The sequence below is a fragment of the Eublepharis macularius genome, chromosome 7 (genome assembly GCF_028583425.1).
Source record: "Eublepharis macularius isolate TG4126 chromosome 7, MPM_Emac_v1.0, whole genome shotgun sequence".
In the NCBI taxonomy this organism is placed as follows: Eukaryota; Metazoa; Chordata; class Lepidosauria; order Squamata; family Eublepharidae; genus Eublepharis; species Eublepharis macularius.
The window spans coordinates 15262410-15289939 of NC_072796.1; the positions used below are offsets into that span (position 1 = coordinate 15262410).

General features: G+C 46.8%; 1 protein-coding gene across 1 annotated transcript in view; it reads right to left on the reverse strand.

Moving 5' to 3' along the window:
- Window positions 1–2127: 2127 nt before the first annotated feature.
- LOC129333887 (telomerase reverse transcriptase-like) overlaps window positions 2128–27530 on the reverse strand; it is a 212199-nt gene continuing 186796 nt past the window's right edge. The window contains exons 3-7 of the mRNA XM_054985828.1: window positions 7511–7672; window positions 6290–6345; window positions 3933–4114; window positions 3607–3720; window positions 2128–2204 (exon numbers count right to left, since the gene is read on the reverse strand). Of these exons, the coding sequence (XP_054841803.1) occupies window positions 2128–2204; window positions 3607–3720; window positions 3933–4114; window positions 6290–6345; window positions 7511–7672 (591 nt within the window). The remainder of the gene's footprint in view (window positions 2205–3606; window positions 3721–3932; window positions 4115–6289; window positions 6346–7510; window positions 7673–27530) is intronic.

A 27530-nucleotide genomic window follows, 5' to 3' on the forward strand; every position in this document is an offset into this window, starting at 1 on the left:
GGAGGCAGCAGAAAGGGAGTAAAAGGGAGTCACCTTCTTGGTTGAAGAAGGAGAGGCTCCTGCTGCTGGGTGAAACCCGGTTGCCCAGGCCCTAAATGTGAAGGGCCTGGGAGGCAGCAGAAAGGGAGTAAAAGGGAGTCACCTTCTTGGTTGAAGAAGGAGAGGCTCCTGCTGCTGGGTGAAACCCGGTTGCCTAGGCCCTAAATGTGGAGGGCCTGGGAGGCAGCAGAAAGGGAGCAAAAGGGAGTCACCTTCTTGGTTGAAGAAGGAGAGGCTCCTGCTGCTGGGTGAAACCCGGTTGCCCAGGCCCTAAATGTGGAGGGCCTGGGAGGCAGCAGAAAGGGAGTAAAAGGGAGTCACCTTCTTGGTTGAAGAAGGAGAGGCTCCTGCTGCTGGGTGAAACCCGGTTGCCCAGGCCCTAAATGTGGAGGGCCTGGGAGGCAGCAGAAAGGGAGTAAAAGGGAGTCACCTTCTTGGTTGAAGAAGGAGAGGCTCCTGCTGCTGGGTGAAACCCGGTTGCCCAGGCCCTAAATGTGGAGGGCCTGGGAGGCAGCAGAAAGGGAGTAAAAGGGAGTCACCTTCTTGGTTGAAGAAGGAGAGGCTCCTGCTGCTGGGTGAAACCCGGTTGCCCAGGCCCTAAATGTGGAGGGCCTGGGAGGCAGCAGAAAGGGAGTAAAAGGGAGTCACCTTCTTGGTTGAAGAAGGAGAGGCTCCTGCTGCTGGGTGAAACCCGGTTGCCCAGGCCCTAAATGTGGAGGGCCTGGGAGGCAGCAGAAAGGGAGTAAAAGGGAGTCACCTTCTTGGTTGAAGAAGGAGAGGCTCCTGCTGCTGGGTGAAACCCGGTTGCCCAGGCCCTAAATGTGGAGGGCCTGGGAGGCAGCAGAAAGGGAGTAAAAGGGAGTCACCTTCTTGGTTGAAGAAGGAGAGGCTCCTGCTGCTGGGTGAAACCCGGTTGCCCAGGCCCTAAATGTGGAGGGCCTGGGAGGCAGCAGAAAGGGAGTAAAAGGGAGTCACCTTCTTGGTTGAAGAAGGAGAGGCTCCTGCTGCTGGGTGAAACCCGGTTGCCCAGGCCCTAAATGTGGAGGGCCTGGGAGGCAGCAGAAAGGGAGTAAAAGGGAGTCACCTTCTTGGTTGAAGAAGGAGAGGCTCCTGCTGCTGGGTGAAACCCGGTTGCCCAGGCCCTAAATGTGGAGGGCCTGGGAGGCAGCAGAAAGGGAGTAAAAGGGAGTCACCTTCTTGGTTGAAGAAGGAGAGGCTCCTGCTGCTGGGTGAAACCCGGTTGCCCAGGCCCTAAATGTGGAGGGCCTGGGAGGCAGCAGAAAGGGAGTAAAAGGGAGTCACCTTCTTGGTTGAAGAAGGAGAGGCTCCTGCTGCTGGGTGAAACCCGGTTGCCTAGGCCCTAAATGTGGAGGGCCTGGGAGGCAGCAGAAAGGGAGTAAAAGGGAGTCACCTTCTTGGTTGAAGAAGGAGAGGCTCCTGCTGCTGGGTGAAACCCGGTTGCCCAGGCCCTAAATGTGGAGGGCCTGGGAGGCAGCAGAAAGGGAGTAAAAGGGAGTCACCTTCTTGGTTGAAGAAGGAGAGGCTCCTGCTGCTGGGTGAAACCCGGTTGCCCAGGCCCTAAATGTGGAGGGCCTGGGAGGCAGCAGAAAGGGAGTGAAAGGGAGTCACCTTCTTGGTTGAAGAAGGAGAGGCTCCTGCTGCTGGGTGAAACCCGGTTGCCCAGGCCCTAAATGTGGAGGGCCTGGGAGGCAGCAGAAAGGGAGTAAAAGGGAGTCACCTTCTTGGTTGAAGAAGGAGAGGCTCCTGCTGCTGGGTGAAACCCGGTTGCCCAGGCCCTAAATGTGGAGGGCCTGGGAGGCAGCAGGTTTCGTCTAGATATAAGCACAAAGTGGAATTATTCTCACCTGTGAAGCAGATACAGCTCAGCATGCAGCTGCGTCTCTAGTCCAAGGCCAGACAAATCTTAAAGTGCATGCTTCTTTAGAGATAAAGACTACTTGCCTCCCTGAATTGTAGCATTAACAGTACAGGCATACATAAATGGTAGTGATTAATATTGGCATGATTTCTATATGAAAGCACTGCTGAGGGGGCATCATTACCTCTCTACTTAGTGGACCTTTGGTCCTATCTTCCTTGGTCCTCTTCCTCCAGATCCTCGATGTCTTCGATCAGGAGGACTTCGGATGACAGGCTGGCTTTGGCTGAAAAGAAGAATACAAATCCTGTTCGGGACAAGCTTCGGTCTCAAGGCCTGCAAAAAGCTTCTCCACTTGATGAAACTGAATGTGCCAATCCACAGCCATCCCAAATGCTTAAAGAGATGAATAATCTCAATTGCTCAAGATTTTCACGTTTGGAACCATCTGTTTGAAAAAAAGAGAACTTTATTTTTCACTCAAGGAACAGTAACCTACTTGACTGAAAGGGGGGAGGCCCTTATTTTTAATATCGCGAAATGCATCACTCTGTTTTTAAACCAAGAGTTACATCTGTGTATATGGACTTAGTTGCTGAAATCAGCCTCCGCGATGTGTGGTCAGGAGGCAACGCCAGATTGTTCCAACCCTCATACCTGGAGAGACTCTATTGGGTCTTCCTCTGAAAATACTTTTTAATAACTTCCTCCACAGGGATGGTGGCATTTTCTTGACCTGCAGGATTTCCAAGAATGACACTCAGAATTACACAGCAGAACCATCAGACACTGGGGGAAATATGGTACAACTAGCAACAAAGGCCTGGGAAGGCCCTGATGCAGGGGGTTGGGAGAGCGATGCCGTGCCTCTCTGCCACCTCAATGGCCCACACTGGGCGGCTCTGGAAGCTGGGTGCGCTGCTTGGGGCAGAAAGGGCCCTGGAGCACTCCTGTGCACTGCAGCTGCCCAATTTGGCCCAAATTCTGATGGAATAGTGCCACTGCAAATGCTAAGAGCACTTTGGGGGGGGCAAGAGCTCTGGCGCACTCCTGTGCCCACAGCAGCCCAGTTCAGCTGCGATTTGGGAGGATGTGGAGCTAAAAGCACTGCTGAGGGGGCAGGACGGTCCGTAGAGCGCTCCTGCACCCCAAAGATGCCCAATTGGGCCATAATTCAGGCAGCTGCAGAGCTGAGTGCACTGCCAGGGGGCAACAAGCACTCTGGCACCCTCCCATGGTTCAGCCTCTGGAAATATCCAGACTGCCATTCAGGTTATTTATGTAAAAAGGATATGAAATTGTAAATGAATGGGTTTGTCGTCAGTCCATTCATCTTGTTGCCCCGGGTTAGAGTTCCCCCACCTTTTCCCCATAAAAAAAGCGCTAAAAAGAAAAAATCTTGTTCTGGACAAGCTTGGATCCCAAGGCCATTGACTTCAATCAGTTTATACTAGAGAACTCTGCTTAGGATTGCACTGTTCATCCTCCAATAAATATCACCATGTATGCCTTTATGGGATTTGATTCATATATATAGTGCTTTGCAAAATTGATTCATATTATCCTTTTTAACTATGTGCTGCATAGAGGGCCCAAATTGGATTTTAAAAATGGGTATACCTCTTGTCATCACGGGGAGAGCAAGGGCGAGCAGAATGATAGACATCCCCCGAGAACAGCCGCATTACCTCTCTCAGGCCCCTGCTCCTCTCCGAGTCCCTCCTCCTCCTCCTCCTCCTCCTCCTCCACCACCTCCTCCAGGTCTTCGAGGAGGAGGGGTTCTCCCTGTTTGCTGGCTTTGGCTGAAAAGAAGAATACAAATCCTGTTCTGGACGAGCTTGGGTCTCAAGGCCTGCAAAAAGTTTCTCTGCTTTAAGACAGGATTTTAAACTTTAAGACAGGATTCTCCACTTAAGACAAGAATTGGAGTTTAAAAATGGGTATACCTCTTGTCATCACGGGGAGAGCAAGGGCGAGCAGAACGATAGACATCCCCTGAGAACAGCCGCATTACCTGTATGGCTAGTGGACCCCTGGTCCTCTCTTGGTTTGTCCTCCTCCTCCTCCTCCAAAACCTCCATGTCTTCCAGAAAGAAGTCATGTGAAGTCAGGCTGGCTTTGCCTGAAATGACTCCCAAGGAGTCCTCACTCTCTCTGAGCCCAGACTGGACCACGACACCCTGCCTGACTGCAAATCTGAACAAAAACAAGAATATCCCATAATGATAGAATCACCAACAGGGTGACCACAATAAACAAACCAATTGTGATTCAAAAACACTCTTGATACAAATGGATAATTAAATCCAACCCACAGCTTCCAAAAGTTCTAGTCAAAATTGATCAGGGTGATGTACACTCAAAGAATCCACCCTGCACACAGGTCCAAAATCAGACGTTTGAAATAATCAACAATCCAAAGTCCATTTGGATACAGGTAAGTCATAGTCCATAAAGTGTTGTTAAATTTTTTTACCATTTTTCTTTTTGCAGAAAATTTTTCAGTACTTTTGACTAGAACTTTTGAATGTTTTATGACTTTGATTACATATTTATCATTATTCTGGTTTGTTGCACATGTCACTTTACAGTAGATAATGATGATATAAAAAACTTTGGAAGCCACGGGTTGATTATCCATTTGTATCAAGAGTGTTTTTGAATCACAATTGGTTTGTGTATTGTGGTCACACTGTTGGTGATTCTATCATTATGGGGGATTCTTGTTTTTGTTCAGATGTGCAGTCAGGCAGACATTATTGGGCTCCGTAGACCGACGTCCTTACACAGATTGAGGGAACGTCATATACAAGCAGAGTGAGTGGTCATGTTTGCTACAGCTCATCTCAATGTTATACCATGTTTGAGCCTCTCGTTTATGAATTTACAAGAAAAATAACTGCACAGAGAATTATGAAATTCCTCGTTTGTCTGCATTCGGCACACCAGACTGAAAAGGAAGCATTCGTGGAGAGCCAAATGAGGTCATTCAAACAGATTTTGATCTTTTCTCCTTGTCAGTTTCAATCCTGACCATAAATTTACAGCTTAGAAAACGCAACTGCTTGTGAGCATCTCAAACGAGTACCCTTGGATATCCACTGAAGCTTTAAACTTCTCTTGCCTTATAACCAAAGCCAACAATTTCAGCAGAAAAACTTCAAAGCAAAAAGCAATATAATTCTACCATACTTCCTAGCTTTTTGTGCAGCTGAGAAAGATTTCCATTAACTCAGCAGCATGCATATAGTCTCTCAACAGAAGTCTGCACAGAACAAACTACCTCAAAGGTATTTGGCCTGATCACATGCTTCGGGAAGCTTTTTGCTGACACAAAATGGTGGCCGGACCACTTAATTCAAATAGGTGTAGCAATTCCTCAGAGCTGGAAACCACTTCAACAGATGAAAAGCCCTACCAGAGGCCTCTTTAAAGCACAAGTGACAAAGTAATCTCAATTATAAATAAAATAATAGGCAACACAATATAACGTAAACTTGAAACAATATTGTTTGTATCTTCGTAAGAACGATACTGTACCATCTCAGAGAATGGGTCTAGTGTAATTAATGTTAACAGCAGCCAAGACAGCAATAGCCCAAAATTGGAAGAGTGATAAAATTCCTACTATTAGACAGTGGATGCTAAAAATTTGGGATCTCTTAATATCTGACAAAATAACTGACCAAACAGCCTCATCAGAAAATCCCAGTTATCAATCCTTTATTGGGAGATGGCTCCCCTTTTCAAACTACATCACAAAATATACCTCTAAAGAGACAACTGTGCCTAAGAAATATATTGATTTTTATTTCTATTAACCATTTTAGATTTGTAATTAAGTTATTTCTCATATAACTAGTATTGTACTGATGTTTGGAGCATAGTTGTATTGTTATCGTTATAGTTATTTTAAATTAACCAAGTAAATTAAGTATTGCAAGGTGGGTTTCCCAACCAGGGAGCCTGGCTCTCAGAAAACAGCATCCTGCATCCTGCTAGTCCTCTCAGCCACATTTCAAGCTCCAAACATGGCTGAGTGGAATGACAGAATACAGGCTAGTAAGTAAGAGGAGACAGGAGGTATTTCTGAAAAAACTTATCAGCAATTCGTTACACAAAAAGACCATTTTGAGCCTAGACCCAAGTAGTTGCGGATGACATCCATTCATTTAACCAAAAAAGGGACCAGGGTTAGGAAACTAAACAGGAAAGGGAATCAACCAAACCAATTTGAAAAGAAAGGGACAAAATGTTATTCATAGCTGGAAAAAAACCTGATTAATTACTGGGATCCATATTTAAAAGATTTTTTTTTGACAAGGAATTGAACTGGCTCCATTCATTCATCTCATGGGTCATTCCATTCACCTGTGAGAATTGTCCCCCCCACACACACACACACTCCTTTTTTTGTCCAGGAAAAGCTGCAAAAGGTAAAAGTAAAAAGTAAAAAAAAAGATGCAGGGGAACAGAAATTCTTAACCTGTTCTTGATCTTTAGAATACTATTATGGATCAACTGCAGGGAAAACTCACACAGGTTGGAATGTCTTTCCTTCAAAGAAATGTTCTAAATTAAAAAGAGGGGAGCATCTGTTACAGCTAAATCAAGAACATTTTCCATCTATGGCAAAGCAGAAGCGTGATCCAAAAAATCCAAACACATCTGGATGTTTAGGAAACAGGCAATGCTAATATACTCAATACATCAGGAAACTCACAGGCTCCATTTGAGAAGTTAAATCAACCTGGAAAGAGAATTGGTGTACCACTTATCATCTGATGAAGCTATCTTAAAGGGGGGAAAGCATGCAGTGTATACAGTTCAACTGCGGTTCTATACGGTCTCCCTACTGGCATGATTTAAAATTGGTTAGTTTCACAATAGCTCCGTTCACAAGTTATAGTGAACGCACGTACAATTCCACCCAATGCACATGATGATTGGGCTGTTCGTGGCTTTTTTTAGTTCGTATTGCTGTTCGTGCCCATCTCTAGTCTTAAACAGAGTGCCCTGGTTCTAGCTGCCTGCTCAGCAGTGGAGAAGGCACCTTACCTTAGGCATCCCGCAAGCAGACCACCTCACACAACGGGAAAGTGGGCAGGGCCAAATGGGGTCTTTGCCCAATGGGGCTTCTGATTGGCTGTTGGAGATCTGACTGGCAGTGCAGAATTTTAAAACGTTGTTTCAGCAGCCACCGCCAGTACAATAGATCTGACGTTCAGTCACAGATATGTGTGTATGCAAGAAAATATTTTTAAACAATATATTCATTCCAAAAGGCATGCTTTTAAACAGCGCCTCTGTCTCAAATGTTGGAAGAGCTAGTACTAAATTTGTCCATGACCTCACTTCCTGACATGGTGCGATTGGCTGCCTCTTGTGGCAGCCATTTTGTCACCAGTACAGCCTCTTGCAGCAGCAGCCTTTTCGTGCTTGCATTTATTACTCTGTATCTGAATTCTGAAGGTGCCCACATGTTCCAAAAGGACGAGGGCCCCTTAGCTAGGGCATAGTTTGAGTGTGCAACTTTCCACCTCATTTGAGTATACAACTTGAGTATACAACAGAGACCAGAGCGGGCCGTACGTGTCTCCGGTAGTATTTTCTGATCTGTCCATTCCTTGTCCTTATGATCACCGCATAACGTCGAATACAGTAGCTAGTCTTGTTGTCAGGCGCAAGGATCTGCAAAATCACTCCCACCAGCTTATTATGGGGAATGGTATCATAAGCACCAGTGACATCAGCCTGGAAGAGAGGAAGGAAAAAGGGGGGGGGGTTGCATGCCTCCAATAAAGCCGGGCTCTAGTTCACAAACTGTGATGCTAGAATTAAAAAATTGTTAACCTTTAAAGTGTGATGACACTCTGGTCTATCTTTTATACTCTCAACTGAGCACTGGATGCTATCACAAAGTAAAAAAAAAAATCTCTAATCTATATAGATAAAGACAAGTGTCCTGACTGACTCATCAACGCCCAGCCCAAACCCCTGCACCTAGAAAGGTGAAATTTTGGGTATGTTCCTTTTGTGATGTAGGGGCTCACTAAGTAGGAATGTTAAGAAATTCACCCCCTAAGGGGGGTAAAAAGGGGTCAAATGTGTCTCCCCATGGGGATACAGCTTCCCTGTGCGGCTGGCAGGCTGCTCCTCCCCTGCCAACTGCCAACTCGGCCACTCTGCCCTGACTGGGCTCGCTTTCAAGGACATTCGCACATGGGGCCCACATTCTGAAGAGTCGTTGAGAGAGTTATTGAATGTGTCCTTCTGAGGTAAAATTCACCACCCAGTCTTCCACTAAAAGTTCACTAGAGTTGCCAGTCTACCTGTGGTGTAGGGTTGCCAGCCTCCAGGTGGTGGCTGGAGATCTCCCAGAACTGCAACTGATCTCCAGGTGACAGAGATCCGTTCTCCTGGAGAAAATGGCTGCTTTGGAGAGTGGACTCTACAGTACGGTACCATTCTGAGGCCCCTCCCCTCCCCCAACCCCACTCCATCCAGCCTGGACCTGGCAACCCTACTGTGAGGCCTGCCTGCTTGCACCCCCCCCCCTCTCTGACGGGTCAGCTGGGGAACTCTGTGTTCTGAGGTAAACATCGGGGGAAAGAAAGACAGTACAAGAGCCCTGGATAGGGATTTTATATAAAAGTCAGTATGGCAACGGAGTTTTGAAATGTTCGTGAGGAGAGGGTGCACGACCTTTCTAGGGGCCGTTTCAATGTGAACCTCTCACCTAAACCTGCCCATAAAGTGCCCAGCACCCCACCCCACCCTCAGCCCAACTCCACGCCTCTTGCAGCCATCACCTTTTACTGCCCCCCAAAAGCCTCCTTGCAGAAAGGAGGAAGGGGTGTTTTGAGACACTGAGCATAACCCTCAAAGATGAATGATGTGTCTGTCTTGTCTCTCGTTATCTGCTGGGCCTTGCTAGAGTACAGCCCCCTTCAATGTTGGCAACTGAGAGATGTTCAAAAGTTAGGGCGTGCATGCTGTAGATAGGACGCTTCCTGCGGCCTCGGCCGAATTACTCAACGTGTGCCTAAAATCTGGGTTAACTCCACTCAACAGCCCTCGTGTAGGCCACAGTTCTCCTCCATGTCAAACTTGGACCCCTGGAAATGAATAGGCAAAATCGAACTTCAGCTGTCCAGAGCGGCTTTCCCCGTTCCTCTCAACTGGTTTCTTTCTGGTGAAACCTGATGGTGCCCGTTTTTCTGTTCTCCTCAAACCTGGCATTGTTTTTCCTCCTTATTTCTTTTTCCTCTGAGACTTCAGTACTTGGCCAAGCCTTACTGTTTTCAATTACGAAACATTACTATAGTTTACGCTTCTCTGTTGATTCTGCCCATACTAAAGTTCATTTTCTTATTGTGCTCTTACCTCTTCTGACCTGAAAGGTGGAACTATATGTTACTTAGAGTTTCATGACTGTTTTTCTTTAAAAAAAAAATCTAACTCCTCATCCACCTATCCAGGGAAACCTGGCATGAGGTGAAAGGGACTATTTAACTCTTTCTCCTCAGGTGTTTTTCTCCACTCAAGATTATCATCTCTGACCTGTTTTTTCTTTTGCTGAGGAAATATTTTGAGCACGTGTAAGACAAAATGACAAAGGACTCCTAATTTACTGTTAAAAGAAAGAAAAAGTCTCCGCTCTGTTAATTTAAAGCAGACCGTCAAACTTCTCCAATATGGAGAACTGTGCTTGTTTCCAGACTGCATCAGGGGCCAACAGACCTCCTCACCAAACATCTCTGAAAACACGGCTGCCATTGTTACAAACTTCAGCAGCAGTCGGTCACACCTCTCTTAGTTGGCCGTGGTCTGTTGGCCCCGAAGCAGTCTGGACACAAGCGTTGTTGATGACCGGTTCCTTGTCGGGTCTCGGTCCTGCAGAGTGTTCCATCTCCTTGTTCCACCTGTTGAAAGAAAATGAGAAGAGTACATCTAATTAAGAACTTACCTTGAACAGGGACGAGGGGTCCTCACGGCTTCTCTGGTTTGCTAGCTACGTTTCGTCTCTGCTGTGAACTCTGATATGAACTTGATTGCACCATTGGATATTTCTGAATTGGCTGACTTTAAGCTGTTTATTGTACATTGTTTGTTTATGTGATTTCATATGCCTGTAACAGTATTGTTATTTATTTATTGCACTGTGCCACTTTAGTACACTTGAATTTCATAACCTGACTGACTGTATCCCCTAGTTGTGGGTTTCCACTTTGATTACTCAGGCTGTTGCTAAGGGAGCTTCCTTTTGTTCGATATTAGTACCGAAGCAGGTGGCAGTGTCTGCCTCCCTTCAAGCAGCTGGTATAAGAAGTGGAGCAGGTGGCAATGCCTACCCCTGTGGGTAGAAATGCCCACCCCCTACATAAACCCTACTGATATTAGGAGCACAGCAGGTGGTCATACCCCCCCCCCTTCAGCCAGCTGGGATCAGGAGCAGAGCAAGTGGCAATGCCCAGTCTCTGCCTTAACCCAGCTGATATTAGGAGAGTAGCAGGTGGCAATGCCCTCACACTTTCACCAAACTGGAATCAAGAGCAGAGCAGGTAGATATGTCCACTCTCGACCTTAACCCAGCCAGTATTAGGAGTGGAGCAGGTGACAATGCCCACGTCCTGCCTAAACACAGCCAGTAATAGGAGCAGAGCAGGTGGCAATGCCCACTCCCACCTTAACCCAGCTGGTATTAGGAGTGGAGCAGGTGGCAATGCCAGCCCCCCTTCAGCCAGCTGGTATTAGGAGCAGAGCAGGTGGCAATTCCCACCTCCACCTGCCTTCACCCAGCTGGTATTAGGAGTGGAGCAGGTGGCAATGCCCATACCCCACCTTAACCCAGCTGGTATTAGGAATGAAGCAGGTGGCAATGACCACCCTGCCTTATCACAACTGGCACTGGGAACAGAGGAGATGTCAATGCCCACCCCTGCCTTAACCCAGCTGGTATTAGAAGCAGAGCAGGTGGTAATGCCCCCCCCCTTAAGCCAGCTGTGATCAGGAACGAAACAGGTGGCAATGCCCACCCCCTGCCTCAACCCAGCTGATATTAGGAGCAGAGGAGGTGGAAATGCCCACCCCATATAAGGCAGCTCGGATCAGGGGCAGAGGAGGTGGAAATGCATACACACCTGCCTTAACTCAGCTGGTATTAGGAGTGGAGCAGGTGGAAATGCCCACCCCTCACCTTAACCAGCTGGTATTTTGAGCAGTTATGTTACTGGAGGCTTAAGTGCAAGTCAAAAGTGGATGAAGGATACGTTGGAGTGGATGAAAGATACGTTGGAGTGCACATATACCATCTTTGAGAAAGGGATTCCATATACCGTCTTTGAGAAAGGGATTCCAGAAAAAGGACTCCGCACCAGTTTCCCATCAGATGGATAATCCTACATGATTTATGACCTACAGTGCCTTCCTGGCCAGCTATATTGTTGCATTCAATTGCATTGGGCTGAGTTATTCTGTTTATGGATTGATGCAATTAGCTATATAGCTGTGGTTATGGACTATTTGTTATACCACCACTGAGCACTTTTGGGTCTTGTCACAAAGACTGTATGGATTAATAAAACTTTGCATTGTGAATGGATTTTGAATATTGTACAAATTGCATGTAATCTGGCATATTGTAATTGCATTGAATAACTGTATTGAATATATGAGTGTTCATTTTTGAAGTGGGTGTCGTTAGGTGGTCCTGAATTCTTTTGTCAACTTACTCTGTCAGGACTCTCTGGTTTCTGTTACCTGGTATTTTGAGCAGAGTAGGTGGCAATGCCTGCTCCCTTTACCCAGCTGGGATCAGAAGCACAGCAGGTGGCAATACCCACTCTCTGCCGTAACCCAGCTGCCTCTTCACCCAGCTGGGATCAGGAGCGGAGCAGGTGCCAATGCCCACCCAGCACCTTTACCTGGTTGGGATCAGGCTCAGAGCAGGAGGCAATTCCCTTCTTCCCTTCACCCAGCTGGGACAAGAAGTGGAGCAGGTGGCAATGCCCTCCCCCTTCAACCTACTGGAATAAAGCAGGCAGCAATACCCACCTCATCTTCACCCTGTTGGAATCAGGTGCCAAGCTCGCCCCCCCCCCTTCAACCTGCTGGAATCAGGAGCAGAGAAGGTGGCAATGTCCGCACCCCCTTCACCCAGCGGGGATCAAGAGCTGAGCACATCACAAAGCCCACCGCCCGCCTTTGCCTGTCGGGATCAGGCGAGGAACAGGAGGTAGTGCTCACTCCTCCCTTCACCCAGCAGGGAACAAGTGGCAGTGCCCACCCCCCTTCACCCAGCTGGGATCAGGCTTGGAGCAAGCAGCAATGCCTCCCCCGTTCACCCACCCGTAATCAGGCGCAGAGCAAAAGGCAATGCCCCTTTTCCCTTCACCCAGCTGGGATCAGGTTTGGAGCAGGTGGCAATGCCCACCCCCCTCCTTCACCGGCCGGGATCAGTGGCGGAGAAGGAGAGAATGCCTGCCTGCCCACTCTCCCCTTTCTAGAGCCCATTGAATTTTTCTCCACAATGGGCTTTGATTCTAGCGTGTTCATACTTGAGCACGCTCAGTAGGTTTTTAAGTTGCATGTTGAAGTACTGAACCTGAGAAAACATTATTATAAAGAAAAGTTTTAAGGCATTTACACTGCAAACACACATCTCTTAAGACACTTGCAATTACAGAATAGTAAAGAGTCCAGTAGCACCTTTAAGCCAACCCAACTTTATTGTAGCATAAGCTTTCGAGAACCACAGCTCTCTGCGTCAGATGTATCTGACGAAGAGAACTGTGGTTCTTGAAAGCTTATACTACAATAAAGTTGGTTAGGCTTAAAGGTGCTGCTGGGCTCTTTACTATTTTGCAACTACAGACTAACACAGCTAATTCCTTTGGCGCTATTGCAATTACAGGAGACACATATTTAGAATTTTATGCTACCGGATAATGAAATAATAATTGTACACACACATCACAAGATAAAACATACACTTGATTCACAATCCATACACTTGATTCATACACTTCCCAAGCTGTCAGTCCTCTTTGTGTGGCAGAAGAGCAGGCACGGGACACACCGTTCTACTATGCACTTAATATAGTGAGAGAAACAGGAACTCTGTGTGCAGGCCCTATTCACATGAACCCCACCCCACTCAAGGGTCAAGAAATGCACAAATGGAACCTCCATGTGAAGTGCTGTGTTACTTGCATGGGAGAAGAGACCCTCTTTCCATTATTCCCTATGGGCAATCACTGTCACCTTTATTCCCTATGGGCAGTCGCTGTTCCCATGATTCCCTATGGGCAAGCGTGCTTTCCATTATTCCCTGTCAGCAGGGCTTTTTTTCATCTGGAATGCACAGAACATAGTTCTGGAACCTCTTGAAAATGGTCACATGGCTGGTGGCCCCGCCCCCTGATGTCCAGACAGAGGGGAGTTGAGATTGCCCTCCACGCGCGCCCCTGTGCTGGCAACCCACTGAGTTCCACCACCTCTTTTCCCAGAAGAAAGCCCTGGGGAGATACATGAATACAGAGTCAGCAGCAATGGGCCCCACCAGAAGCTCTAGGCCCTGGCAGTTGCCCCACCTCACCATGTACTGACACTGGCCCTGCCTGAGATGGGGAACATGTCACATGTATTGTTTTGTGTCATCTGGACAACATTTCAGGGGGGGGGGGCTTCAGAGGGCTGCAGAAGAGGACCGATAGAGCAGCTCCTTTGATGGTATATTGGATCTGAGCCAAGAAAAGAGCATGGAGAAATATGAATGAACAGAACTGCCAAGAAGCCAAATGGACTGCTATCCCACCCCTAGATGAGTTGGGCCAGAATTATGTATTGGTTTATCAGGATGCAGGAAGTAAGGAATGCAGAACTCAGGAAAAAAGATCACTCCCCTGGAGACAGCAAACAACAGTTCACTTTAGTGTTTAGTGTCATCTGAACTATCATCCAGCCCATAAAACATGTTCCTAATGAAGGAAACTTCTACAAGACATCACAGGTGAGTTTCAGTGCATGGCCAGGATGGTGTTAGAATTACAATGCAATCCTATGCAGAATTACTTCAGTTTAAGTCCATTGAAGTCAATGGGCTTAGACTGGAGTAAGTTTGCATAGGATTGCACCGTAAGTCACGTTTGCCAGAAATATAAAGCGGTGTGCCAACGCTCACATCATTTTGCAATACAATCCACAAAAATTTTATGTGTTATTTTTAATGGGCTAGAACAACTGTTTCACACTTAATGAGCGATGCTAGCTGGGAAGGGTGGTGTGACTGACATACTTGAATTTAGAATTCCACCACAATTGCTTTAGATTCTGCTAAACTAATGACTAAAATTGGTCCTACCTTTCAAAATGCCTGATCCTCAAAGAACCAAAACAAGCATCAAAAATCACTGCAAAATGGTGAAGAACATTGGGAGATGCTTTCTTAATGCAAAGAAAGAATAGCAGCTATCTTGCCAAGGGGCCAAAAGGTTCTTTTATGATTTGACAGCAATAAACACACAGGTGTGGAAGGAAAGCAATTTATTAAACAAAGCAAGTAAAATACAAGAGAGATGTAAGTGGCGCACATGCAAAGCCACCGGAACAGGGGGGAGCATACAGCATTTCAGCACAATAGCATAAAATAACAGGCACAAGATACAACCTGATGATTACAATGCCAACTTCAGCCGCCGGGAACTCCGCTTACGACAGTGGGTAGACCCCTCTTTGGTCAGTTTTGCACGGCACTTTACTGGTCTGTCAGTGCTGAAGTTCAGTTATAGGCTAACATTACCTTATCTTGAATCCCATCATAAGGGAGATACTTAAAGCAAAGTTGGTTGATTGTAAGGGTCAAAACCAAAAAATACTCTTAACAGCCAAGGCCAGCTGATAAAAGGGGTGCTCTGGCGCCAGTTCAAGAAATTATTGCTCGACTCCTTTCTGTCAGGTATGTTACTTTAGTATCCATGGGGCCAGTTTTCTTGGACCCCTTTCCTTGTACTCAAACACCAGCAAGGCCAGTGCTTACATCAGCAAAACCAGTAGAGCTTAGGCAAGCCAAAAATGGCTCTTTAGGCAAGATGGAAGGGCTGTGGCACCACCAACCCCTCCCCATCCAATATTCTTCTGCAATTCCACTACAGCAGCTCTGGGCTCTTTTACGAGGCAAAGCAAGCAAGAATCCATTACTTGCAGATAAACAGTCTCTAATCATATTAGTCCTTCAGGGACTCATTTGGGTGAAATCTGAAGACTCTGAATGAATGAACTAAAGAGCAAGCTGTAACGTTATACAGAAATCTTTTTGCTATGAGGGAGAAATGCAAGCGGCTCTTTCGAATAGGGAAAAATCAAGGGGAGAGTGAACACACAGCCACATGCATTTGTCAGCTGCCTGGCCACATACCAGAACCGCAAAATATTCCTGGGCTACACTTTACACAGTACACTGCTGTTTCTTTTTGAAAGCTCACTTTCAAAGGCACCCTCCAAAGCGGAGTTACTCCCTTCCAAGTCCATGGGCTTAGAGGGTGCAGCTCTGTATGTACGTATATTTATTGTTGCGATCCAAGATCTGGAATCAGAATCAAAATCATCGACAGGCATATACATTAAACACATGCCATAAATATATAAAATATACTAAACATAAAATGCAGTTTGTCATTGAAAGTGCAGCTCTGCTTACAATGGCCCCGTTATCTACGTAAGTTGGAATGATGGCCAAATCCAGAGAGCGAGATCTTTTTACGGGCCTTCTTATCGGTAGGGCGGATTGGCCGTTTGACTTACTGGGGAAGTTCCGGGGGGGGGGGGGCGCTGTCCTGGGGGACTATTGCCAGTCATAGCAGAGCCAAGCGGAGCTGCTCCACCAGCGCTGCAGGAGACACTTGGCTAGGACTGTTTAGCAGTAACCATGATCGGTGTCTGCATCACTATCGGAGATAACGGTTGAGTTGATGTCCATTGTTGGCACTACTACTAGTGTCTGTGCTGAACGACCCCTGCAGTGTTGCTCAGCTTGGCTTCCTCCTGGGCCGTTCAAACTCACCACCGTTCCTTCCAGGTCTACATTCTGGTGACCATGGAAAGGAGAAGAGACACTTTTTCTCCGGCCGTTTTCACGTGGCTTACCGGCCACTGAACATCATTCCAAGCTCCCAGAATGACAGCATCTTCCTGGTGCAATTTCGCACGAGAATCACGTGAAATCGCACCAGGAAGACACTATCGTTCCAGGAGCTCGGTGCAATGTTCCATGGCCGGTAAGCAGTGTGAAAACAGACTCTCAGTATCTGAGAAGGCTACGGTTACATTCGGAACATTTTGGATCAGCAAACAGCCCAATGACAAACCTTAGGTTGTTTTTCTCTATTTGAACAGGCGATATCAGTGTGCGCATGTGAGTGCGTGTGTGTGTGTGTGTGTAAAGTGCTGTCAAGTTGCAGCCAACTTAGCAGTGACTCCTCATGGTGTTTGCAAAGTGTGAGACAAACAGCGGTGGTTTGTCTTTGCCTGCTTCTGAGTAGAAATAACATTCGATTTATATAATAACACTCGATTTATATACAAGACAATTTAACACCCACTCAGAGACATTTACAAAGTACGCCATTATTATCCCCACAACAATCACCCTGTGAAGTGGGAGGGGCTGAGAGAGCTGCGAGAGAGCTGTGACTGACCCAAGGTCACCCAGCTTGGCTTCAGGTGAAGGACTGGGGAATCAAACCCAGTTCTCCAGATTAGAGTCCTGCCGCTCTTTACCACTAGACCAAAGTGGCAACCCTGGTCTCCCTTGATGGTCTCCCCTCCAATTACTAGCCAGGGCTGAGCCTGCTTATCTTTTGAGAGGTTATCACTATATAATTTTTTTTGTATATTTAATATATTTTGTAAATTTTTATATATTTTTAATTCATACAAAAGTGTCAGTGCTCAGCTATGATAAATATTCTACAATAAATATCTAAAATCCAATCCATCTATATCCTATAAATATTCATAAATAATCATAAATATTCATAAATATACATCAAGCGTCCAATCCATCAAATCCACTTTGAGTAATAAATTCCAATTTCCAGAGTTGTAAACTGTATTTACTTAGTTTTTATTCAATTTCAGAGCTGTTAATATCTGTGTGGAGTATCTTCAGATGACAACATGGCCTAGTGGTTCCAGCTGACACCCTCCAAAAGTGGGCTGTGAGAGCCTCAGAGTTGTAAACTGTATTGACTTCAGAGCTGTTCATATCTGTATGGAGTTTCAGAGCTGTTCTCGTCCATATGGAGTATCTTCAGATGACAACATCGCAATGAATATGGTGGTGTTGGAGTGATTCATATATTGATTTGAGCCTTTGAAAAAGATATTGTCGAAACGGGAAAGTAGGTTGGTGTAACCCATCAGGCTCTTCCAGCCCAATTTTGGAGGGTTTCAGCGGTAACTACTAGGTGACAAGAGCAGGCTAGCCTGGGCCATTTGGTCAGGGTAGCTGTATCATTCCATACATTTATATCTTCGAATATACCTTTTCATGGGGGGAAATGTACCGATAGGGGAAAAATGTTGCTTTGTGAATGAACTACTTACCCCCGATTCGTTTGGTGGTGTTTACCAATGCAGCCTAATGAAATTGTATTTGGCAATACAAGTCAGCTGAGAAGCAGTAACCCTGTGAGTTACTGGGACGATGGATTCCCATCTAGTCTCTTTTTGAAGTACGGTGAGAAGCAGGCAGACGTAGAATTAGGACACCCGTGTTACAAACACTTGAAAATGACACTCATACAAGCATTTGCTTTTAAGGTGGCAAGAAAGATCCCGATACGTTCATCTGAGGGACTCTTATATGTGATTCCAAGAGGCTTGTCAAAACTCACGCGATATCAAGACAGCCCAAAAGTAAGTATATTTGCAAAGGTAGTACTGGCATCTGAGTCTGGCTGTGTCGGGGGGAGGGGGGCAGGCCGCGGGGAGGGTTCCTGGGCCGTTTTTGTTAATTTATTAGAGGGCAATGATGACTCTAGACAGGGCTTCTTTTCTGGGAAAAGAGGTGGTGGAACTCAGTGGGTTGCCCACGGAGAAAATGGTCACATGGCTGGTGATCTCCAGACAGAGGGGAGTTGAGATTGCCCTCCGTGCCACTCCAGCAGCGCGGAGGGTAATCTCAACTCCCCTCTGTCTGGAGATCAGGGGGCGGGGCCACCAGCCATGTGACCATTTTCAAGACGTTCCGGAACTCCGTTCCCCCGCGTTCCCCCTGAAAAAAAGCCCTGACTCTAGATGGCTGTGACTTCATCCATATTAATATCCCTCAGAGCCGACATCAAAGCTACATGGCTTGGCTCTCAGGGGGTTGATTGTCCTTTGAATGCATTTTTTTTTTAAAAAAACACTTAACGTTCAGAAAATAATTGGTGAATGGTGTGCAATAGTTAGCAACACTGTGTATGTTAAAAATCTGAATAAACACCCATTAAAACATCTGGGGAATCTTGCTTCGTCATTTGAATAGATAACCTATCTTTCGAGAACAAACCATGCTCTTGGAATTAACCTGCTCGGGTCACTTGCAAAGATTCCTCTCAGTTTGTGTAGTGTGCCACGACAGGGTGTGATAACATCAGTCAAAAAGATGGCAGGAAATAAAGGAGACTCCAGATTTCTTGATCAGCACAATAACACCAGTCCAGAAATGTCTATTAAAAAACAAAGTCAGGTCCAATTTTAAATTTGCAGGAGGTCCGTGTGATTGCCAATGCTGTCTGGAAACAAGCAAACTTGAGCCCCTAAATAGTTTGACTAATAGTGCAGTCTTGAGCAGAATTTGAAGTCAAGGGGCTTCAAAGGGTGTACATATGCTTGGTGGTGGTGGAGAGTGCCCTCAAGTCATAGCTGACTTAGGGTGAACCCTTGCAGGGTTTCTGTGGCAAGAGACTAACAGAGGTGGTTTGCCATTGCCTGCCTCTGCAACCTTGGTCTTCGCTGGAGGTCTCCCATCCAATGACTAATCAGGCTCACCTGGGCTTTCTAGGTAAGGACATACATATACTTAAGAGTACACGATTTGCACAAAGCACAGTTGACCGGGCAAACCTCTTCAGACTCCAGCTTGGTAGCTCACAAAGTTAAATGTTCATTCCAAAAAAAAAAAAAGATTTCTTCACATATAAAACTAGGTAAAAGTTAAAAAGTAAAGGTAGTCCCCTGTGCAAGCACCGAGTCATTACTGACCCACAGGCGGACGTCGCATCACGACGTTTTCTTGGCAGACTTTTCACAGGGTGGTTTGCCATTGCCTTCCCCAGTCATCTAACCTTTACCCCCAGGAAACTGGGTGCTCATTTTACAGACCTCGGAAGGATGGAAGGCTGAGTCAACCTTGAGCCGGTTACTTGAACCCGGCTTCCACCAGGATCGAACTCAGGTTGCGAGCAGAGCTTGGGCGGCAGTACTGCCACTTACTGCTCTGCGCCATGGGGCTCTTCTGGGGAAGGCAATGGCAAACCACCCCATAACAAAAGTCTGACAAGAAAGCGTTGTGATGTGACATCCTCCCATGGGTCAGTAAAGACTTAGTGCTTACGTAGGGGACTACCTTTACCTTTATATAAAACTAGGGTGTGGGAAAGAAGGCTATTCAGTGCCCTGACTGAATCTCTCTCTCTCTCTGTGTCTCTGTGTGTGTGAAGAATGAAGATTCAATTCAAAGCTACATTCTGAAATACAGCATTTTGAAAGAAAAACAAGTCTTCATGCCTGGACTCTGCAATTGTGGCGGGGGGGCAGCATTTTCACTTTTACATTAGTGTTAGGATCAGGCATGCCCCACCCCTCACGTATCTCTTTCTGCCAGGGTGGTGCTCACTCCTGCTGATGAGGGCTTGTCAACACCTGGGCCATCTAGCCTGCTTCCTGCTGATGAGGGCTTGTCAGCACCTGGGCCATCTAGCCTGCCTCCTGCTGATGAGGGCTTGACAACACCTGGGCCATCTAGCCTGCCTCCTGCTGATGAGGGCTTGTCAACACCTGGGCCATCTAGCCTGCTTCCTGCTGATGAGGGCTTGTCAGCACCTGGGCCATCTAGCCTGCCTCCTGCTGATGAGGGCTTGACAACACCTGGGCCATCTAGCCTGCCTCCTGCTGATGAGGGCTTGTCAATACCTGGGCCATCTAGCCTGCCTCCTGCTGATGAGGGCTTGTCAGCACCTGGGCCATCTAGCCTGCCTCCTGCTGATGAGGGCTTGTCAATACCTGGGCCATCTAGCCTGCCTCCTGCTGATGAGGGCTTGTCAATACCTGGGCCATCTAGCCTGCCTCCTGCTGATGAGGGCTTGACAACACCTGGGCCATCTAGCCTGCCTCCTGCTGATGAGGGCTTGTCAATACCTGGGCCATCTAGCCTGCCTCCTGCTGATGAGGGCTTGTCAGCACCTGGGCCATCTAGCCTGCCTCCTGCTGATGAGGGCTTGTCAGCACCTGGGCCATCTAGCCTGCCTCCTGCTGATGAGGGCTTGTCAGCACCTGGGCCTTCTTGGGCATTCCAGTTCTCTTTGGGTGCCTTTGCTGCCTGTCTCCTCCTTGCTGCTGCCTGTCTCCTCCTTGCTGGGAGAGTGTCAGGGGTGGCAAGGCTAGATGGTGGGGCTGCCAGTCTGGGTCCTGGGTGTGGCTCTGGGAGGGTTCCCAAGTCCGGCCTGGTCGCCGGACAAATAGAAACATACCAGATAAGAATACTGGTTTTGTTGACTGCTCCGATTGAGTACTAATTGTTGAGAAAAGTGGGATACTATTTTGAATGGAAAAAAACAGATTTAATAATAACATCAACAATAAGAATAGTGAAAATAATAACAAACAACAAAAACTAACAATAACAATAGTAACAATAGTAACAACAACAATAGTAACAATAACTGTATTAATTATTATTATTATAGTAACCAATTAAGACTAAGAGTGACACTAAGACTAACACTAAAGCTAAGACTAAGACTGACGCCAATAATGTGGCAGGTTCGGGCCCATGAAAAACCACTGAGGAATTCTCCCACTGGTCCTTGCTTTCTGGCCTTCTGATTCCGCCCCTTTGTTGTCATTGCCAAGGTGTTAACTGCTTGTTTCAACACTGGAGCTCTTCCAGGCCTCAGCCGATATGCCAGTATCTCAATAACCCAGTTTTTTTGGAAAGCCAGTTATTTTGGAGGTACCAAGTCAACACCCACACCGGATCTTCCACCCTCAGGGGTTTCCACCTCAGGGTGGATTGTGATTGTATTCAAGACCTGGTAGTTATTGCCCAAGGAGAGTTCCCCGATTCCTTCCTAAACAGAACTGGGGCTGCTATGGGAGGGATTGAGCACTGGATGAACCCCTGGGCCAGGTTGCTGTCTAGGAAGTCTCTGAAGGTCTCCAGCTCCGGGTCTGACTGTCTCATTGTCTTGCAGGCACTTCGGAAACCACTCCAGGTGCATGCCAAGCTGCAGGGAGGGATCTTGCACCATTTCTGCTGTTCCCAGGTGGTGCTGATGTAGGTGGACTGGTCTCAGAGGCTCTCACACGTTGGGTGGCTGCCCAGCCACAGTCTCTTGGGCTTCAATGCTTCGGAGTGCCTCTTCTCTCTGAAGCCAGGATTTTCTGTGTTGGGAAGTGCCAGGGTCCCCAGTCCCCTTATGCCGGCCTTGTGCTGCTTCTGTGGACGCCACAGAGTTCAGGAGGTGGACTCAGCCCAGGACCCAAAAGAGTTGGTCTTCAAAGCATAGCCCCTAAAAAGCTGTCACTGCACTGCTTTTGCTCCCCGCTTGAAGGAGACAGGGAGCATGGGTTGGCATGCTCCGCAAGCTGTAGCTTCTGTGTTCCTCTTCTGCCTGTAGTTCTTTCAAACAAAAGTGTTTAGATTGTGAGTCCAGCCAACTAGCAGGGATGAGTGCCTCTGGAACCAGGTCAATGGCACAACTGTAGGGCCAGTGTGGAGGAACAATGTCAGCTTTGTGGGGGCTGAAGACATCTGCATTGTCAGGATAGGCTGGTGGCAGACCAATCAGAACTGGTGTCTCCATGCCTGATGCCTGTATCAAGGAAGCCAAGGGTGCAGATGGACAGCAAAGGGCAGACAAGCTGCAATCAGGAGGGTAAGTCAAATACTGTCTCAAAAAAACTCTGAACTCCGATATTGCCTACAGTGGAGAATGGCAAATAAAGGTTTTCAAGTTTGAGTCAATGGCATAACTTACATCACTGTTTAGCCAGTGGACCACTGTCAAATGGCAGGGCAGAAGAGGCCTGCGCTGGTCTGGATTGCTGCCACTGTTGTTCGAGGGGAGGTGCCCCTCTGCCTCATATCCTGGTTGTTCACTTGGGAGGTAACAACCTAGGTCTGATGAAGGGCGTGGCCCTGCCATGGCAGGCGCGGGATGACTTGTGGGAGATTAGCGAGCATTGGGCTGGTGGCCTGTTTTTTTGATCTGCAATGCTTCCACGCCGGGTGTGGCGGGATGAATTGGACCACAAGGCTGTAGAACGGGCTAGGCGGAAGGCCAACAGAGCCCTATGACAGGGCAATGACCGGGGGGTTGGGGATTTATTTGCCCCATCCACAAATTCGGGCCGAGCTTGCAGACCTCTACAGAAGGCATGGTGTGCACCTTTCTACAAGAGGTAATAATATATTCCTGAATGACCAGTGGCAAGGGCTTAGGTTCTAAAATCTATTAAAGTGACTCAGTGCATTCATAAATACTAGTGCAAATATTCAACAGACGATTCCTGAAAATACTATGATATGATATAGTTCAAGAATAAATAACATTCAAAAATAATTCTCTATAGCAATACAATATCAGCTGCAATAATTCAAAATACCACCAAGCACATGAACTCTTGTGCTTGAAAAGGAGAACTCTTGAATAGGAGAACAGTCCTTCTTTCTTTATCTCACACGTGCTGGGGAGAAAGGCTCCAGGGAGAATGTCCAATTCTAAGACAAGTATGACGACAACAAGGTTATAATCAGGGCTCCGTTGGGACCAGAACACGCCGGAACGTCGTTCCGGTAGCTCTGAAAAGAAATCACGTGGGTGATGGCTCCGCCCATTTGATTTCTTTTCCTCCCGGCAGCGATGCTGTAGTGTCACTACTGTAGCAGCGACCAAGCAAGCAAGTAAGCAAGCAAGCAAGCAAGCACCTACCTGCCTGCCTGCCTGCCTGCCTGCCTGCCTACCTGGACTACTAGTAAGTAGGAGGAAGCGGAGGGGCAGTGGTGCCGGGAGGTGGCGCCTTCTCGCTGGCATCTGGGCGAGCAAGCCTGTCGAGGCCACCGCCGGCGCCCTCCAAAGCCAGTCGCACAGCAAGAAGTGAGGCTCGGGGCTGCATTTGCCAGCCTCTGGGCGAGCAAGCCTGTCAAGGCCGGCGGCAATGGAGCCCTCCAAAGCCGGCCGCGCAGCCAGGCGTGGGGCTTGGGCCGGCACTTGCTGGCCTCCGGGCGAGGCCGGCGGCAACTGAACCCTCCAAAGACGGCCGCATAGCAAGCTGCGGGGCTTCAGCCTGCACTCGCCGGCCCCACGGCGAGCAAGCCTGTCGAGGCCAGCGGCAACAGAGCCCTCCAAAGCTGGCTGTGCAGCCAGGCGCGGTGTTCGGGCCTGCACTCGCTGGCCTCCGGGCGAGCAAGCCCATCAAGGATGATGGATATAGATTTGGAGGTTTTTTATATACTTATTTTTATATACTAAACCTATGCTTTTTCAGTATTACATGCTTTGCACTTTTTCTATGCTCAGGAGCCAAAGTAGTACTTGTAATGTAACCTGTAAGAATTTGACGAAACAAGAAGACTTGTAACTCTGTAAGAACTGATATACTGCTTTTAGGGCTGCACTTATATTATATGTTATATTATTCTATAGATTCCAATTGAAATCAGTACCAGAGAGCCTTTTGTAGAAAACTGATTTGACGCAGCAAGCTGGTTTTGGCCACCTGTGGTATTATCTTCCTTAAAGCTGATAAGAAACTGGGGAAAAGGGAACGAATAGGAAAACATCCCTTCCTATCCACCAGATTGAGATTCATTGGCGCCCTTGAAAGTATTATGCCCAGAAGAAAGTAGGTAAAAGGTTAGACGGTGTCCTTCCAAAAAAACCTGTGAAGACTGGAATTCTCCCAGATAGAGGGGCCAGCCCAGAATTGCATCTTCAAATCAGAACTGACCCTAGATATGTTACGAGCCAATAAGATATCAAATATTAGAATACTGTAATATTGTTATGATTATCTGAAAGTATTAATTGCCTGCATTTCTATTGCAATTTTGATGAGCTCCGGACACAAGGAGACCACCTACTCCTGTGAAAATGGGCTCCTCCATTGTTTAAATTAAACAATCATATATTGCTTCATTCTACAGGACTCCGTGGTGTGTGTGTCTCTTATTGTGATTGGTGAGAGGGACACCTGTAGGCCGGAGTAGGCATGCCACACAGCCTCCATTAATTGCTCTTTTACATTTCTACATTCCTGATCTCCTGGTCAGTTGGCATGCCACACAGGAAGACTCAGGGAGTAGTTTAAATGTGTAACATTAAGTCTCTCACCATTCACCGAGCACAATATTCCCATACACTCTAAGTCACATTCTCCTATGCTCAGAGGCTCATGATGTACCTTTCATTCCGTCATGCTTTCTAGATAAGACAAAAGTCTGATCACAGCAGATTTTGCTTCGTTGGCTGAGAATGGAACGTGTAACTTGTAACTGTTGTAATAGCCATATTTGGGCATCCGGGAGTTCCTGAATACAAGTGAATAAAACTCTCGCCTCCATCTTTGGAGGACAGACTTAGCATCCAGACCCTGTCTCGTGTCGTTACTACATTTGGTGCCCGAGCAGCCAGGGACCCTCCCCCATCTACCAGCGCCTGGAACAGGCCCCATATCGAGTGCACTCCGTCGTTCTACACGGCCCCTTATCACTGGTAAGCATGGGAAGTGCATTAACGCTGCCTCAGCAAAGGCATGTGAAAGAATTGTGTTTTTTAGTCAAGAAGTCTGGCAGGCCCAGCACTTCAGCTCAGATAGCAAGTCTCATTCAACATCTTCACCTCCATTGCCCGGCATATCCGGAAGGAGGTTCCCTGAACGTATGGGACTGGGAAAAAGTAGGGAGAATTTTGCACATGGAGCCACGACCTCCGGTGGAATTGCTACAAACTTGGCACCAATGTCGCTATGCTGTGGAGTGCTTTAGCTCGCCTTCAAAACCTCCAGCAGCTTCCCTTCTAAACGTCCCCCCTTTATCTTCCCCCTGCCATCTCTTGCCTCCTTTGGCACCTGCTGCTATTTCAGCTCAATTATCTAAGGAATGTCCACCAAAGTATGCCGAGGTGCAGTTGCTTCCTCCAGCACCGCTCAGCTTTCTCTCTTCTCTACAACCTTCTGCACCCCCCAGTCAAGATTTCAATCCTCCACCTTCTGCTGAAAAAGTCTCAGCAAGTCTTGTGAGGGAGGTACAGGAACAAGATAGCCTCCAGGCTGCTCTAGCCGAGGCTCCCACTGAACGCATTCCAGAACCAACAGAAATGCTGTCAGTGAGCTCAGTGCATTTCACGGGGAATGTGGATGCTGCAGAATTAACTGAAATGGCTAAATCTGAGGATGTGGCAGAATTAACTGAGATGCTTGCTAACTGCCCAGTTCATTTAACAGATCAAGTTACTGACCAGAGCCACCAGACTGTGGAATATAAGTCTCTCTCTTGTACTGTTCTTACTGAGTTGAGAAAAACCACAGAGCCCTATCCAGATTTTATCCAGCAACAAGTTAATAACACTGGCTCTCAAGAAAAGTTGCTTCTTAACTTGGCTAAAGAGAATGCTACTTCTGAGTACCGAAGAGTTATTGCAGGTCTGGGAAAAACCCCGGACTTGGCAGACATGGTTAGAGCTTGCCAAGAGATAGAAAATTCCTTTCATCAAGACTTTTTACTTGCTGCCGCTCTCCCTCAGGGAGATCCTGGGGGAGGAGGTGTAAAACCAAAACCTACCAGCCTGACTGGAAATGAACCCCCCCACACACATTTGTAGCTTTACAACAGCTTCTGGGTACTCTAAACAGGGTCCGTCCCTCTTTTGCTCTTCCTACCAGTCATCTGAAGCCTCCTGTTCTCTTCACTGACCACTGCAAAAAACATCCAAGTGATGTTATTCAAGTCTTACAATCAGTGAATGGCATTCTGGCTCAGCAGTGTGTCGATCAGATTCCTTCCATGAATTCAGGATTTTCCTTGTGCATTCTTCCTACCACTCAGGCTCCTACAGGAGTTTTAGCAATTTCTCAAGAGTCTCTCCAACCTTATGGCCTCATTGTAGCTCCTGAAAAGGTGCAAATTGTGAAGCCTATCACTCCTTTGCTGCTCTGATAGTTCCTTGTTCAACGTTCCCGTCTCCGCTCACTCTCGTTGCGTTGCAGCAGCTCCTAAGCAACCTCAGTTGGGTGCAACCTTATTTTTCTTTATCTATCAGTATGTTGAGTCCAGTGTTTTCCTCGCTTCCTACCACGAAACATCCCAGAAATCTTGTCACTGCTCCCCTGCCAACCCAGGCAGCCTTCACAACAAGTAAACGAGATTTTAGCTCAGCAGTGTGCTAACAAAATCCCCGCGGAACTTGATGGCCTTCCTCTTCTGGGAATACTAAGGGAATGTCTTTCTTGTAAAATGATTGTATATCTCTCTCATGGCTCACAAAAAATGTTCATGCCATGACTGATCTCTGTGCTATGGCACGAGAGTGTGCTATTAAGCACTTTAGTTATGTTTTGCTATTCATAAGCTCTGCTTTTTTCCAAAAAATGATTTAAATCACCTCCTGTGTAATTCTGCGCAAGTTTCAGACTGTTCTTGAAAACTTTGTGGGAGATGTCTTTTTTCAGTTACCTAAAGATAATAGTTTCTCTCTTCTACAAGCAAGTGCCTGTTCTCCTAAGCCGCTGTACGCCGCAGCAGGCACAGGTTTTTTTCTAACAGTAGCCGCTCCAGAGAAGTTATGTTTTTCAGAACGAAGGTCACTGAATTACTAAATATTTTCTTCAAGCTCATCTCTAACTCACATTGTTTATAAACTAATCAGCTGTCTTCCTAGTGCTTATTTAGCACCCCTTTCAATTCTAATCTTATAACTCTGTTTCTACACTCCTTCTTTCACTGTTATAAATGACATTCTGTCTTAAAAATCTTCTGCCTTGTAGGATCAACAGAAATCCTGGTATCAAAGTACACAAAGCCTAAAAAAAAAATTTTCTGAAAGCTCTCAGTCATCTGCCTCAATTCACATTATTTCTAGTCTGTCTTTCTCACTGAGACTCCAAGTGAATTACAGCTTGGGTCTGTAAGTTCTCCTTGAAATCTTAAATCTCTAAAGAAGCTCCACTGCTCTTCTCCTTCTCTCTTTTAAAGTCTCAAAAGGTTACTGCTTTGAAGCATAAGGGTTATGCATGCATTTTTCCAACCATATACTAACCAGAGCTGACCCTGCCTAGTTTTAAGAATTAGCAAGTGTTTACTTTCAGTCAAAAGAAATAAAAGTTCAACTGTTTGTGTTACTCATTT